The sequence below is a fragment of the Polypterus senegalus genome, chromosome 5, assembly GCF_016835505.1.
Source record: "Polypterus senegalus isolate Bchr_013 chromosome 5, ASM1683550v1, whole genome shotgun sequence".
Taxonomy (NCBI): Eukaryota; Metazoa; Chordata; class Cladistia; order Polypteriformes; family Polypteridae; genus Polypterus; species Polypterus senegalus.
Genome location: NC_053158.1, coordinates 71,087,686 through 71,104,693, shown reverse-complemented (window position 1 = coordinate 71,104,693; position 17,008 = coordinate 71,087,686). Strand labels below are relative to the sequence as shown.

The window sequence follows — 17,008 nt, the reverse complement described above, 5'->3', positions numbered from 1 at the left end:
AACCAGTTCAGGATTATCATGTATATAATTTACATACATCCTTAGAGGAATTAAAATGAGGTATGTCATTTTTCACAAAAATCAACTTTTTGAACTTACAGCCCACTCCTTATTCTAGTCTAGGAAAAAATAATTGTCCAGCTGCCAATGCTAGATTTTAAACGTTTAACAAAGTTCTTTAGTCCAGGTACCATGTACTGCACTCTTTTGTTTTGGAGGAATCCAACTCCCTAGCTATCCCCCAAAGGCCCCTTTTAAAGGGTTAGGCATCCTTGGCAGTTGCTGGGTAATTTTCCCTTTGGCATCCTGGAGGGTTTACTCAGTTCATCCCAAGTCCCATTTTCTCCCACACTCAGCCTTTCTTGGCCCCTAATCCTCTCCTGTACCACCCTTTTCTCCCTAGCAACTCTTTGGCCAACAGACAGCCAGTCATACCCTCCATTCAAATAGCCTAGATTGAATTTTGCTTTGTTTTATGACCTGAATGGAGATGAATTCTGAACAGTGAGAACAATTTTGGGTAATGCAGCAGTAGCAGGTGAGAATCTCAAAATTTAACAGCACGTACTTGAGCTCTTACCAAGGCATTTTTTCACTACAATACTGTATTTGCAACTGTCCACATTATAGGGAACAGTAAAATGACGCTATTGTGATAATACACAGCCAACATGTTTTTAAGGGTCTTCATTGGGTAATCAGGCACCATACATGTTAGACTCATTATAAACTTTATGTTAAATTTATTTTTTGTCAAAGACAATCACCATGTAAAAGTGAGTAAAAGGATTTACAGACCTGCACCTCAACCACTTTATTTATTTTTACTGATTAGGTAACTGGATGTTCAATGTGCCTACCTGGATGTGCCGCTCAAATTGGACCTGAGTGCTGCCGTGCAGCGGGTGACGCCACAGCACCACATCAGTTCTGATCCCCAACAGACCTGATTCCATTGGTTCTCTGACGATTTTGACTCTTCCTGGTCTTACGAGTGTTCTGAATTAAAACCAAGATTCATGCCTACAATGACCTCTTAAGCACAGCCATCAGCAGTGTGTCTGTCTGTGTTGACCTTGTCGAGAGGTTTACTTACCTTGGCAGTGACATTCATGTCTCTGTTGACTCTTCTTATGAAGTCAGTAGATTGATTGGGAGAGCATGGGGGGTCATGAGGTCTCTGGAAAGGGGTGTGTGGCGCTCCCGATATCTCTGTAAAAGGATGAAAGTCCCAGTCTTTAGAGTGCTTCCTGTCTTGCTATATGGTTGCAAGACATGGACACTATCCAGTGACCTGAGACGAAGACTGGACTCCTTTGGTACTGTACTTTGGTACTCCGGAGAATCCTTGGGTACCAATGGTTTGACTTTGTGTCAAATGAGCAGTTGCTCATGGAGTCTCAAATGAGGCACATTACCTGTATTGTGAGGGAGCGTCAGTTGCAACACTACAGCCATGTGGCGCGTTTCCCCGAGGGTGATCCAGCTCGTAGGATCGTCATTGTTGGGGACCCGAATGACTGGACCAGGCCACAGTGTTGCCCATGTAACACCTGGCTGTGGCAGATAGAGGGTCATTTCCGGAGGGTTTGACTGGACCGCGTGTCTGCCTGGGGGGTTGCCAACCAGAATCCACAGCTGTTTCGTCGTATGGTGGGTGCGGCAATGCACTGTACCATTGCATGCTCCCCAACTTGAACTTGAACTTGAACTTGAACTTGGTAACTGGGGTATCATTTATGAAGATCAATAATCCAAGTGAAATGTACAATGTTTACAAACAGATGATAACATTGTGTGCAGATTTTGCAAGTGACAAAAATTATATAGTTTTTTTAGTGTCCTTAAAGAGAAACACCTAATGCATTCTATCAGAGCAATATAATGAAATCAAAATTTCAGAGCTTTTTTCTTTTTTTTCCCTGTGGTTTCTTTTGATGGGTTCAATATGTGATTAGACAGTGACTACACTGGGGCAAAATCAAAGAGACCTCAAACAAATATCTACGGCAAAGGTATGTCAACAGGAATTATTACAGGTAGAAAACATAAGTGCAAAGATCTTTTTCTAGTTCTTACTCACCAGTAATCTTTAACCCAACTCATCTTCCAGCTCTCCACGCAAAGCGGCACTTGCAGACATCTAACTTTAAAATGTCATCAACCCCAAAAGTATTTAAATTATTCTAGACCTGCAAGCTTGGCTTGCAGAGGAATTCTTCAATTGCAAGTGTGGGCTTCCTGTGTCCCTCCTAGCACTGTCATTGTATGCTAGTGAGCTAATTAATCACAATAGATAAAGGAAAAAATGTTGTTAAACTGTAAAGTTTCACAGTACTACAACATATTTCAAACACTAAAACAGAGCACATTGGGTTGTACTCTATTTCCAAATGTTACATAAATTTCCTTGTGTGATTCAACTAAAAAGGGTGCACATCCTGTTTGGCTGGTAGTTCTCCTCAATCTGTTTAAATACAATATAAAATGCTTTCCACAGTGCTCAAACAGATTTGTAGCTGGAGTAAGAGGCCTTGAATTAAAGTTATTCATGTCATATTGCCTATTTATTGCCCTTCTTAAGGGACTGAGCTGAAAAATGACACCTGTCTAAAATGCAAATAGCTTCAGTTATCAGCAAATGAATGTGCCTGCTGCCCCGACTCTTTCTGCTTCTGCCTTTCCTTATGCAGTGCCTGAGGCAGGAGCGAGCATCACCTGATTCATTTCCTGAAAGTGGCTGTACTTGCTAATGGGGCAACTTGAGGGGGTCTCAACAAAGCTAGAAAGGGCAGAGGTTAAGGCTGTGTGCAGAAGAATGACAGTCTCATTAAGGTTACGGTTAAGCACAGAGAAGTGCAGTTTGTCCTTTAGTTGCAATAACTCCAGCCTGCTTGTGCTTATTGGTTCCCTGTGATGGCGGACAAAGTTTGAACATTTGATCTGCTAGACTGAAGTGACACTTTTCTTGGTTTCAGAATTATTCTAAACATTTTCTTTAGTCTATTTGATGTTAAAAATATAAGAAGAAGGAAATATAAAAGACTAAATGTGCTGTCTAATCCAATGTGGGCTAAATTATCATCTTTGACTTTAATTATCTATGCACTCTGCAAACTTACGAGAGATAGGATTCCTCTGTGATTTGGAACTATTTAAATTTATTAACAAATCATGGTAGTTTATAGATTTTTTTGTTAAACTAATGGAGCCTCATTTATCAAAAGGCAGTAGCTATTTGCAAATTTTGACCCTTATGTTGGCCACCCAGCTTTACAAAAACTTTATATATGTATGTTGTATAAATCTAAATGCCATGCAGTGGTAGCATTCTCACTCCATTGCAGCCAAAACAGTTACCTAGAGTTTTCAGATTCTTTCAGCGAGAGTACAAGTTTGCAAATTATAGAAAACAGGATGGAATATAATAAAGAGAAATTTTCACTTAGCTGTATGCTTTATTTTCTAAACTTTTTTAAAAGGTTGTATTTTAACACTATTGGTTCCATAATGGGAATAAATCATAAAACACCAAAAAGCAGCATGATTGTGCCTTTGTAATCGTTTCTTTAATTTAACAGCATATATGTTTAGGGGCACATGGTGACACACAGATCGAGAGTCATCAGTTTAAATCCTGCAACCAGCATCTGTTTGTATTAAGTTTTTCACATTTTCTCTGTGTCACCATGGGTTTGTACTTGGCTACTTTGGTTTTACTGACACATCTTCAGAAATGTCTGTGTTGGGTAGATTGCCAGCTCTCATTAATTGGATTACATGTTCTCCTTTGTTCTGTTATGATTTTTCTCTGTTGCGAGTATTCTGCTAGAGCAGGATCAAGCCCTCTTTGACCCAGAACAGTATTCAGCACATTGAATAATGGATGAATGGATATTCATCCTAGCTGGGGTTAATGGGAGAGATACTATTCTGATAGCAAAAGTTTAAACTAAACTGTCCTGTAGGTGGAATGCTGATCTACAGTATTGTGGATGCAACTTCCTTATGACATAGCCAATTTACAATCAGTCATCATAGTTAGTTAATAAAAATGAGGACTGAATATTTACTGAATTGGTGCTCCGGCGTCCTTGATCCTAAAAGGGTTTAATATTAGATGAAAGTAAGATTTTGAAAACAGATGGTTCATTTCTGAAATTCCTTAAGATGACAAACACATATTAGAGGGAAAAGCAAAATGGCCAGGAAAAAGTGTGGTTGAGTGTTAATTTTAGGTCTCTGAAATGTTTTTTTTTGATTAGCAAGAAGAGAAAAAAATCTAATCATCTCAGATTTGAGCAATTCTGTGGGGGTATGCATTTTAATTAGTATTTTATTATTCTGATAATTAGTCATGGGATAAGCCAGTTACTCAGGTTGAGAGTTTCTTTAGTTATTTGCTGCTAGGACCTTCCACTACATTATTACTTAATGACAGATAAAATACCTGCTGGGGCCATGCTTTTTTTCTCGGATTAATTCCAGTCTTTTAAATTTGGATTATTACTCTGTGCACCTAACAGATAAGAAATGCTCAATAAGTTAGGGAAAGAGCTTTTGTGGATTTTTCCTCATCACAACTTCATTTTCTGCATGACTACTAAGTTCTTCTTACAATAAACTCTAATAATGGTTTCCTAATTCTTGCAGCACTTACGCAAGTTCAAATTTTAGGATGACTTTCTTTGTTCCATGTCTGATAAAAGGCAACAGCAGTAAGAATATTTAATTTTGCTTCTGCTGCAGTGCAAGTATCAATAAAGAAGCTAAAAACTATAGAAATGATACCCAGATTGGTGTGTTAAATAGTGCCTGCAGAGTTACTCCACATTTAAGGGTACTTTAAATTGAAAGAAAGAATTGCTTCAGCTCAGCCATATTCGTAGGATGTCCATTGTGTACAGCTGTAGCTGCTATTCAGCTTGGCTTGCAGAAGAATTCCTCAGTTGCAAGTGTGTCCCTCCTAGCACTGTGTCCCTGTGTCCCTCCTAGCACTGTTATCGTATGGTAGTGAGTTAATTAATCACAATAGATAAAGGAAAAAAATGTGTTAAACTGTAAAGTTTCACAGTGCTACAAAATATTACAAACACTAACACTGTTAGAAACAGTAGATGTCCACACTAGACACAGTCTTGTCCAAGGTGTTCTTGAGCACATTGGGTTGATTGTGTGATTCAACTAAAAGGGTGCACATTCTGTTTGGCTGGTAGTTCCTCTCAATCCGTTTAAATACCATATAAAATGCTTTCCACAATGCTCAAACAGATTTGTAGCTGGAGTAAGAGGTCTTGAATTAAAGTTATTCATGTCATATTGCCTATTTGTTGCCCTTCTTAAGGGACTGAGCTGAAAAATGAAACCTGTCTAAAATGCAAATAGCTTCAGTTATCAGCAAATGAATGTGCCTGCTGCCCCGACTCTTGAGATCATTCCACAGCATATCTCTTTTGTTCATGTCTGGGTACTGACTGGACCGCTCCAAAAGGCAGATTTTCTTTTTTTAACCATTCTGTAGTAGGTTTACTTCAGTGTTTAGTGTCATAGTCCTACTGCATTACTCAAAATCCAATAAACTTCAGCTAATGCACAGCCACCCTGACATTCATGATGTTATGCTATAGGATACCTTGATAAACTTGGGAATTCATTTGCCCATCTATAATGGTAAGCTGTCCAGGCCTTGAGTCAGCAAAGTAGACCGAAATCACCGTTGGGATCATGTTTTCATGTTGGTATGCAGTGTCCTGTCTATGTCATACTTACTGCTACATATTCTATCTGAACAAATCATTCTTAGTTCTGTCAGTCCACAAAACATTTTCCCCAATGCCATTGTGAAATGTCAAGATGGTCTTTAACAGACTTGCAGCAGTGTGTTTTTTGGAGAGCAGTCACTTTCTCCTAGATGCCCTGCTATGGACACCATGCCTGTTCAATGTTTTTTATGTAATAGACTCATGAACCAAGGTGTTAACCTGTTCCAATGATCCCGTCAAGCCTTTAGCTGTTTCTCTAGGGCTCTTTTATTACCTCTTTAAGTATTCTGCCTTGTTTCTTGTGAGCCTTCTTGGCAGGACACCCACGTGTAAGGAGACCAGTCACAATACTAAATCATCTCCATTTATTCACAGTTTGGAAATTATTTTCCAGTTTAATGCAAATTAACAATTCTTAATTGTATATCTTCTAAGATTTCTTTTTTTGTGAGGCATGCTTCACATTAGCAGAATCTTCTTACAGAAATTATTACAAGATGTTATACTGTATATGGTTTAAGTTCAAAATGACTGCTTAAGGTAATATGTTAATAGTTCACAGAGATTTGTGGGTATATCCAAATTGTAAAGTTAAAAGTTTACAATTACTTGCATGTTTCCCACAGATAAGTGACAGTAACAAAAAGGTCATTAATACATTTAAGATTCATAGAACTTCATAAGACACTCCATTTTCATCCTAATACAGAGGCCAATGGGCACAATATATTTACAGCCCTCATCCTCCTGTATTGAGGATGATGTGGAATGATGACTACCTTCACAGTGTTTGTTGGTGAGCAACTTTAAATATGTAGCCCAGGGTGTTTTTTGTTATTATTTTAAATTAAATACAAATTTACAAATGCCTGTTCTTATACTCAGCCATTGAAATCAACAAACGTTTGCAGACTGTAGTTCCGTACCAGTTTTGTTGGGGTCTTTTAAAAGTGATCCATGAAGGACTCTGAACTGAGGAAGGCCTTACTGTTCTGACTGCTGAGAAATTCATTTTCACAATTAACAAAAGATGTAAATGGGATAAACTGCGTCAAGGTTTTTTTTCCTTGTGACACATATTTATATACTATAGGGATATGATTTCATTTCAAACATCAATCAAACAAAAATGGAAAAATTAATTGCAATATACAGTATTTCACAACATTAATCATATCCCTTAAATAAATCATAATATTATCATACCGTGACCCAAGTATTGGAAATAATATTGTATTGTGAGGTCCCTGGCAATACCCATGCACTGGGACTTCCATCATGTTCTTACTAATCATGCAGGAAGGCTTTCCCACTCAACTACCAAAGGAGACTTACAAGTGATGTCCACATTAGACATAATGTTGTTAAAGGTGTAGACATTTATTTGGATTTGGATTTGGATTTACTTTATTGTCATTCAAACCATACAACAAGGATTTTGCAGCTGAACAAAATTGTATTTCTCCAGGCTCAATGTATGAACATAAACGTAAAGACAAGTGCATGTTATACAGTACATCAACAGATATTAGACAGCATAAACATACAGAATGTAATCCAATAGACACATTGGTTAATAGTTGTAAACTGTTCAAGTGACAAAATACATTAACATAATGCACAGACTCACATAACAACATTTTTGGGGATATGAGATTCCGACTATATGTGTTAAAACGGTCTGAGTGTGTGTTCAGGAATTTAACAGTCCCAATAGGCCAGCATGTTGTTTGTTGTTAGTGGGAGCTAAGTAGTCTGACAGCCTATTGGAAGAAACTCCTACTGAGCCTGAAAGTCTTGCACCGCATTATGCAGTAACATTTGCTTGAGAGCAAAGGTTTGAACAGTCTGGGTGGGTGGAGTCACAGACTGTCTTGGTGGCTCTCTTAAGGCAGGATAACAAGTACAGATCTTGTATAGACAAGAGAGTGTTTCCTCTGACAATTTCCTCTGCTGTCCTCACCACTCTCTGAATGTTGTGAGGTCAGAACAGGGAGTTTTACTGTCCTGATCCATTGTAGAAAGTGAAGGGTTGGAGGTGGTGTGAGTTGGTACTCCATATTAAGTCATCCGTGATGTGCACCCTCAGGAACTTGGTGCTTCTACCTGACTCCACAGCGTTGTTATGGATTATAAGTGAACTATGTGTCATGTGTTTCTTCCTGAAGTCAACAGTGATCTCCTTCATCTTGTTGACATTCAGTGACAGATTCTTGTTGTCACACCAGACACAGAGTTAGTTAATCTTTGCTGCTGATAACCCCCACCACCATTGTGTAGTCGGTGAATTTGATGATATGATTCGAGATACGCCTTCCACAACAGTTGTGAGTCATCAAGGTGAACAACGGAGGTTCTCAGAACACAGCCCTGGGTGTCACCAGTGTTTATCGTGATGCTCTCAGAGCATCAGTTGGGTAATAGGGTGTTGATGCCTAATGGGTCAAGTTTTCTTACCAAGTGCTAGGGGTTAACTGTATTAAACCCGAAGCTAAAGTCAATAAAGAGCAAACGTACATACAATAACTGTTCTCATTCTCTGGATTGGCCATGGTCAGATGGAGTGTTACCAATATGGCGTCATCGGTGGAATGGTTAGGGCGGTATGCAAATTGAAGTTGATTGAACATTGCAGGGAGTTTGGATATTATATGGTCCTTGACCAGCCATTCAAAGCACAATGGGGGTGAGTGTTATAGGGTGATAGTCATTCAGCGCTGATACTAGTGATTTCTTTGGCAATGGTATGATAGTAGTGGCCTTGAAGCACAGAGGTACTATGGCTTACCTCAAGGAGGTATTGTAAATGTCTGTTGGAATGTGCATCAGTTGTTCAACACATTCCCTAAGTACACACACTGGTATGTTGTCAAGACCTACAGCTTTCCTTTGGTTGACCTGCACAGTATCTTCCAATCATTAACTGGTTAAAGACAGAGTTGTACATACTGCACATGCTTTTTAAAACTGGAGAACATACAGATTAAGTGAATTGCTGAAGATCATGATGTGCATCACTGGTGAAAACTGAAGTTGCACCCTAATGTCTAGGCCAGGGCTATTCAATTACAAATTCAGTTGGGCCAGATTGCCAAACCAAGAAGGTAAGCTGAGCCAGTCATTTTAGCGGCAAAGCAGCTCGTAATGACAAATTTTAAAACCAACACAAACAAATTTATTGAAAAACATAAGGTTTATTCGTTGTTTCTCTTTTAACTTCGGTCAATTTGCAGAGCAAAAGGTGCAAAGAAAAAGAGCTGAATTAACAGAATCTGAGGTAGCCCCTATTTTTTCCACTTACAAAAGAAAAAAAACTGACCTAGGCTACATACGTATCTGACCTATCTGATCACAAAGTGCATAAAACAAAAAAGTGCACAGTAGTAGGCTATTAGAAATAACATTGTTTCCTTTTGAAACAAAAACAACTTGCACACATTTGACCCAGAAACATCTCAAAGTGCATAAAATAAAAAGTGCACAGTATTCACAACTATAACAACACTGAGGGAACAAATTTTAAATCACCATGTGTGATTAGGCATGCCTCTGTTACACATCCCACATTATATTGATGTATTGTAGGCTACAGTTACCCTGCTGACTTAGTGGGAGAAGTGACATTTTTTGTTTTGAACGAGCAGTGACTTTAGGCTCGTAAGTTGTCAATGCAATTCAAAGGCATTGGTGGAGAGTATGGTCAATCAGGGGGCAACGAGAGTTGCTTTTTATGGAGTTCATGTGTGAAAAACTTGACTCACATGTATATGTTGATCCAAACATAATGAGCATGACGATCACTACTTTCTTAATGTTAGGGAACTGATGTGCATTGACATCAGTCCAAAACATTGCAGGCCCGTTAGTGGAAAGCTCCTGTGCCATGGTTACAGATGACTGCATGTCAACAAGTTCGAGTGTGAATTTCCCCTCGTCAATGGAAGGGACCAGTTTCTTAGCTCTGGCGGATAAGTCCCCTTCTATTTCAACAGTGAACGGGTCTCTGACAAAAACGGCCAACTCTGTGGGCAGATCAAGTTCATCCAATCAACCAGCAAAGTTATTTTTCAACATCGCAATGAAATCTGTCATCACATCCGTGATTTGTGTGGGGGGTAAGATGCCTTTGCGGAGTGTCGGAAAATGCAGCATTCGGCCTGTGCTCAAATCATTTGCGAAAAGGTCCAGTTTAACTTGGAATGCGCGCATCTGTTCCACAAGGTCGATGACAGTTTTGTCTCTGCCTTGTAGTCCCAAATTGAGATCGTTCAGGTGTTTGAATATGTCGCTCAGAAAGCCATGAAGTTGTCGTCCAGTATGCGACTCAAGTGCGTTTCTGCCTTTTTTTGCTTGCTGCCGCGGAGGAAAATTATGATCTCTTCTCTGAGACCGCAGAAACGCTCCAGTGCTTTGCCTTTGGACAGCCACGTCACGTCATTATGCAAAAGAAGGTCGTGGTGCTCAGCAGACATTTCTGACAGCAGCATGCGGAATAAGCGGTGTTGGAGGCTTGATGTGGAGCGAATAAAATTAATTATAGCCATAACGCTGTCCATTGTCGTTTTGCGCACAACACCGCCTGATGCACAATGCAGTGTAAGGAGATCAACTGAGGTGCAACAGCGGACCAACGTGCTGCCAAACCATTCACTTTCCCTGTCATGAACGGAGCCCCATCTGTCACAAGCATGCACACACGCTTCATATCCAGACCACTGTCTTTAAAAAAGGCGGAAATTTTCCCAAAGACTATATCGCCAGTTGTGTGTCCTTCTAACGGCAGTAGGCGAGCAGCTCCTCCGGAAGCATTTGCCATCAAAAAAACGGACATATATGTACAACTGAGCAGTATCAGTTTTGTCTGTGGACTCATCTACTGCTATAGACATAGTATCAGCTTTCATCAGGTCTCCTAACAGCGTTTCATACACATCTGCAGCAAGAATTTCAACCCTACGAATGTTTGAAGTATCTGACGGGGGTGCAATTTTTATAGCAGATACCACGCTCATTTTAATTTTATCGTCATTTATCACCTCATCCACGACAGCCAGCATACAGTCCTTCACGGTTTCAGAGTCTGTGAATGGCCTTTTCTTTTTTGCCAGTATCCAGGAAACACGAAGGGATGCTACAGTAGCTCTCTCTTGGGCTGTGAATGACCGCACCATGGTAGTACTGCTCGGTTGTAAGATGCAATCAAACTCTGCACTTTTGCAGCCCTCTCTTGAGATCCCTCTGGAAAATTGGTGCGAAAAGTGTGGTGTTTCTCAACATGATGCCTCCGCACATTGTAATCTTTAAATACTCCAACGCACTCATTACAAATTAAACACATCGGTTTGGCGTTTGGATGTGGCGGAAAAATAAACAAGTATTTGTCAGTCCAGGCAGGGTTAAACTTACGGTTTTCATTGGCAATTTTACGTTTCAGTGTTGAGAAAGACATATTGGTAGTAATCTAAGCTACTATCGATACGCTCTGCATTGTTTGCGTGTTGCAGGCTACGTAATTTACGTAGGAATGCGCGTTTTTGGCAGGACCATAGACATAAATACTTTATATTTATATTAATATACTATATATTTATATTAATATAATATATATATATTAAATTATATTAAATAACAATTTATGAATAATATATTAATTTATTATCTATGGGCGGAACTACGGGCCGGGCCACTCGGAGGTTGATTCTGGGCCGCATTTGGACGGCGGGCCGCCAATTGAATAGCCCTGGTCTAGGCTCTTAACCACTACACCACACACACAGACACTTAACTTAAACTTGGCAATAACTGCAACCCCCACATTTTTGGATAGCTTTAGGAAACAGGAGTACTTGAGAAATCCAGTGCTAAAATGAGGAGAGCAGCAGGGATGTGATCCCAGGATTTTAGAACTGTGACCATATCACTATGCCACCCCAAACTGACCTTATATTTTTATATTGCAATACTGTATTTAAATATTTGCATTTGTTTTTCTGGGGACACATGTGGCACGAAAAAACAAAAAATCCTAGTATTTTGTGTAATCGTAATATAAACCTGAAACATTTTAATTTGATATGTGCCTTCATTATACATGGATTTACTCTCCCATATGCCATAACATGAGTTATCTTAAAATGGTGCTGGATATTACAACATTTTCTTCGTATACATTGCATGTTTAATGGAACATCATACTCATTTTGTGTTCATTTTAATTGTGACTTTGTGTATTGATCCAGAAGACTTCAAAATATATAAACAGTTGCCTTTGAGGAATATTTTTTCTTTAGTAGTTGTTATGCATTTATTTGTATTTGTAGATGGCATAAAAATTAAAAACAAACTTGAACACTGCTGTCCAGGTTTCAAATTAAAACTGAGATTGTCACTTTAATTTAATATATGACACTCGTAGGTATCATTGGAACGAGGAACCCTGCCTCCAGCAATATTAGTTACTCAGAGGCAGATGGTGATTCCAAAATAATCATTTTTTATTAATCAGGCTACAGGTTTTCAAATAATAAAATCTGAACAGCCGCCTGTTTCATTCTCCCTTTTGGGAGCTTTCTGACTTTCTCTAATCCAAGCTCATATAGCCCCTAATACACATCTTTACAGTGCCGGAGAGTTTAAGTCTGCTTCACAGTCAGTGGCACGTTGAGTGCGGAGATACAAGGAAAAGGTGGAGAGAAGGGTCAGCTAGCAAATGAAAGTGGCCAGGTCACAGACAGATACAGTTATAAATCAATAAAGATAGTGCCTGGTGCTCCTTTGGTAGCCACGTGGGCAAGTCACCCTATGCAATAGACTCAACCCAGAGAGGTTGGCGTGTAATTTTGTGTGAATTGAAATAAATCCCACCCTTTACAGTTAAAATTAAAAACCTTCAAAATGATCTCAGCTGAAATAATATGGAGCTGGTCGAGTCTTTTAATGTTTTATTAAAACCATACCTCCTGATGTTTATGAATTTGTCATTTTTTATAATTATGTAGAGGGTAGTATTGTTGTCTCTTGGTGTTCTTTCTCATATCTGTTTCCAGCTGGAGTGCCTTCCATGTCTAATTTGTGCATTTTATCCCAGGTTACTTTCCTTCACAGACTTCAGTTTCCTTCTACAGGACAAAACATTATGTCAGGGTTTATGGTTCAATGTGTGGGAGCACTCCCAACTGTTTTCTGGCTTGTGATTATTTTCACAGAGGTAAACAAGTAGTGTGGACTGTTGAGTACTGTAAATCTTAGAAATTTAGCACATCAGAGTATCCATTTCATTTTTCTTTGTGATGGTACATTTTCCGATGAAGAATATGGACATGTCTCTGTGTTATTACAATATAGTAACAGGCTCAAGTTTGTGCTTTCTTTTTATTATCTTAAAATTGCTCTAGAAACCAAAAGTGTTTGTGCCATTCTTCAGTGCATGTTAGTTGGATTGCACTGAGATATCCTAACACAAACTGAGTCTGTTCAATTTTAATCTGCTTTCCTGTTTTCATTTTCTTCTTAAAGGTAAAGTGCTGCAAGTATTGGCCAGATGATACAGAGATCTACAGAGACATTAAAGTGACGCTCATTGAATCAGAACTGCTCTCTGAATATATCATTAGAACATTTGCAGTTGAAAAGGTAAGCTACATGTATTCAAATTTAACCTATTAAAAACACAATTCTTTCTTCATGGGAGTTTCTTAATGCTTTACAGGTGATCACGGGGTCAAAAAGGAATAAACAGATGATTACCTGTTCAGTTGTTTTCACAATACAGCAGTGGACTTTATGCAACCCAGTATATGAGCAGCTGCTAAAATCTTACACATGGCATCAGTCATCTAAGTGACACATTCATCAAAATTCATTAGTCTATCTTCATTTACTTCTTTGGTTGTAGTACCCCTGGATCAGTGCACAGTATTGTTAAGGAACTAATCTCCTGTAATGCATGGAGTAGCACAGGAGCACCAAAAACACACAGTAATGACTTCTTCCTAGCTTTTTTTTTTATTCAGCAAACTAGGATATTAACGTTTCAACTCCATTTGAGAGTTGATTAGCAACTAGAGGTCATAGGTTTGAATCCTAAAGTAGCATGTGATGGGTGCAGTGCAGAACGTTCAATATAAGGCAAATACCCATAGTTTGTAAGAAATACGCTTGTACTGTAAGTCTCACATCACTGTTAGTTTGCTCAAAATGTCTAAATTTGTTTCTGGGATTTATGGGTCATGTTTGTTTCTTTCAGCTTTATCACTCAGGACCAAGGATTTTTTTTTAATTATTCCCAAATGAGGTGTTCTTCATGCAGTTGCATGATAATATACCACTTTCAAACACCAGTTGAGGATAGGAATGCAGTAGCCTCTAGATGCCAGAATGCACTGTATATGTGCTGTGTACTCCAGAATGGCATTTGACAGGGTCACCTCTATAAGAGAACAAAGTAAGTTATGTGGATACCATAGCAGGAAGGGATGCCTGCCCTCTAGCCAGAAAGAGAGCAAAGTCAGGGAGGAGAGACAAATGATGGACAAACTGTCCCAAAAGAGCTTGAAGAGGATCATAATCACATTCTAAAGGAAACAGAAGCTGAGAAGTGCTACACTACCAGAAGCTACTAAAAAGTTATCTAGCTTGAAGGATTTAGTACAATAAAAGGCAACCACAAACCTGAAAGTGACCCTAGGACAACTTTTGCAATAAACGTACCCCGAGGCTATTGTGTGTTGGTTGGAAGGGCAAACGTTTAGCTGGTAAGGACAGGAGATAGGCCAGGGGTCTGGAGAGAGAAGGTGAGGGGCAATGTGGTTGAGTGTGATGCTGTGGTGGGGAAGCAGGCAGACTACTTTACCAAAACAGACATTGGTTTGAGACTTTTTCATTAGGATTAGAGAGGCATCAGGGTTTTGATTTCTTTTGTATTTATTTCTACCTTAGTTTTACCTTGAATTTATTTTTGGGAATAAATATGTCATATTGTTTCTGTCTTTTGCCTGCTTGGTGTTATTTCTAGTTATTCATGGAATGCCATGAGGGGCACCTGCATGGCATCCTCATAGTTTTTGGTGTGGCTTGTTTGAGAAAGTTCCAGTTTACATAACTCTGTGATATGTACAGGATACAAAAAGAAAAAAAAGTTTTCTTATTCTGAATGATTTAGTCGCATCCCCCATGTCTTCTAAATACACGTTTCCAGTAGCTGGGAGATATGGCATAATTACTGCACTCTTCTGCAGGTGACTCCTTAGTCTTCAGTAATCACATTTAGTTGCTCTCCAGTCTTTTGCTTGTAAGAACACCATGCAGCTGTTTCCCTCTCTTATCCATAACACTAAACGATTAATCACTTAATCCAGGAAGAAGTAAGTCAGCACACTTTTGTGTGTCTTATCTACAAGATGCAAGCTTAGGTGAAGTCACACTTCATCTTTTGAGCTATGGAAGTTATCTTCATTAATCACCATATTCATTTTTTAAAGGAGGTAAATGAAAGAAAATCACAACACCCCTGTATTAACTGTAGCGCAACTCATTTCTCATTGTAGAGAGGTGCACATGAAATCCGAGAAATCAGACAGTTCCACTTTATTGGATGGCCGGATCATGGTGTGCCATATTACGCTACTGGCCTTCTTGGGTTTGTACGAAGAGTCAAGTCTAAGAGTCCAGCTAATGCTGGCCCAATGGTGGTCCACTGCAGGTAAGAGCAACTGAATACCTGTGGGTTACTAACTGACTTAAATTTTAGCATTTTTTTTTTTTACATTTTTCATTTCTTTTTTTGCTGAAGACACTTTATTTTTTTTCTCCTAGTGCGGGAGCTGGAAGAACAGGTTGCTTCATCGTTATTGATATTATGCTGGACATGGCTGAGCGTGAAGGAGTGGTGGATATTTACAACTGTGTGCGAGAGCTTCGCTCCAGGAGAGTAAATATGGTCCAGACTGAGGTAATATGGACATTTGTATATGAAAACATACACATTGTGATGCTGGTTATTTTTTGCATCTTCCTGGGTAAAAACTTAAACAGAAGTGAGAAAAAATGGAGAGTACATAAAAGTGTAATAGAGCAAGGTGAAACCCTTACTTACCTTGAAGTTTAACTAGTATTGTGAAGTGTTAACTACACTCATAAGCGAAACCAAAGTGTGCGAGTACAATATTGGAAGAGTGTTTTTGTCTTCTGTCATGCAGCCATGATTTTCACCAAGCAAATTTGATTTTGTATCCTATTACTCCGTCTGTCTGTTGTGCACCATAACTGTACAGCTGACGTGATCATCATCTTAGTAAGTGCCACAGAAAAAGACAATCTTCATCATGGGCATTCATCATTTTGGAGTTGGGCAGAATGCAGTAATAGTGTACTAGAAGAGAAGGATGTTAAAACTTACATTTTGAAATCTTGGAGTGATTGAATTTTGTTTTTCAGTTGAGTTATCAAACTTCCTCCAAATATTAATAACTGATCCATGTAAATGTAATATAAGAAGAACAAACTTCATTTAAATCCTCATGCAGACCAATTTGTTTGAAGTATTTTGTAAAAGTACAAGTTGTTTTTTTAGGACATTAGTTAGATTGGATAATTTGAAATATCTAGAAGGCACACAAACAACAATATTAAGGGAGATTAGAGATAGTAAAATGGTGTAAAGTGAGCTCACTCAGATAAATGTGAGTGATTGTCAGAAAAACATGAATGGGCAACAGTGCCTACTGAGATTTAAGCATGTTTAACAAATCTGCAGCCTCAGCAAAGAAAACAGCATTGGTTTAGAACATTGCCAGGTGGGTGTCTAAGGAAAATGTGAACATCAGTGTCAAAATATGTACAAGTGCATCATGACCATCTTCTGCAAGTCTTAGAATTAAAATAGGGTTTTTTGTACAATTCAAGGTTGCATGAGGCCTCTGTGATGGATGCATGCCTTATTCAAGCCTGGAGAGGTGTTCAAGATCCTTGAAGTGCCAAAATAAGAAAATGTTTAAATCGGTTAAGAGAAGCATGCTCTAACGACACAGCAGTAAAGATCTGGGTTCAATTCTTAGTCCATTTGATAACCATATTCAGTTTATACAATATCTCCATATTTGTTGGTTTCTGTGGGATCTCTGGTTTCCTCCTGCATTTTAAAGACATGCATACTGGGATTATTTATGTTCACAAACTGGACTGATATGAATGGCTTGTGGTTGTGTGTATGAGCATGGCATCCAGTACTTTATACTGCTGAAATGTAA

General features: G+C 38.8%; 1 protein-coding gene across 11 annotated transcripts in view; it reads left to right on the top strand.

Annotated features, from left to right (window-relative positions):
- Positions 1-17,008, top strand: part of ptprma (protein tyrosine phosphatase receptor type Ma) — an 815,060-nt gene that overhangs the window by 780,025 nt on the left and 18,027 nt on the right. For all 11 annotated transcript variants that reach the window (XM_039754798.1, XM_039754797.1, XM_039754796.1 and 8 more), the window contains 3 exons: positions 13,278-13,394; positions 15,308-15,462; positions 15,576-15,711. In XM_039754798.1, the coding sequence (XP_039610732.1) occupies positions 13,278-13,394; positions 15,308-15,462; positions 15,576-15,711 (408 nt within the window). The remainder of the gene's footprint in view (positions 1-13,277; positions 13,395-15,307; positions 15,463-15,575; positions 15,712-17,008) is intronic.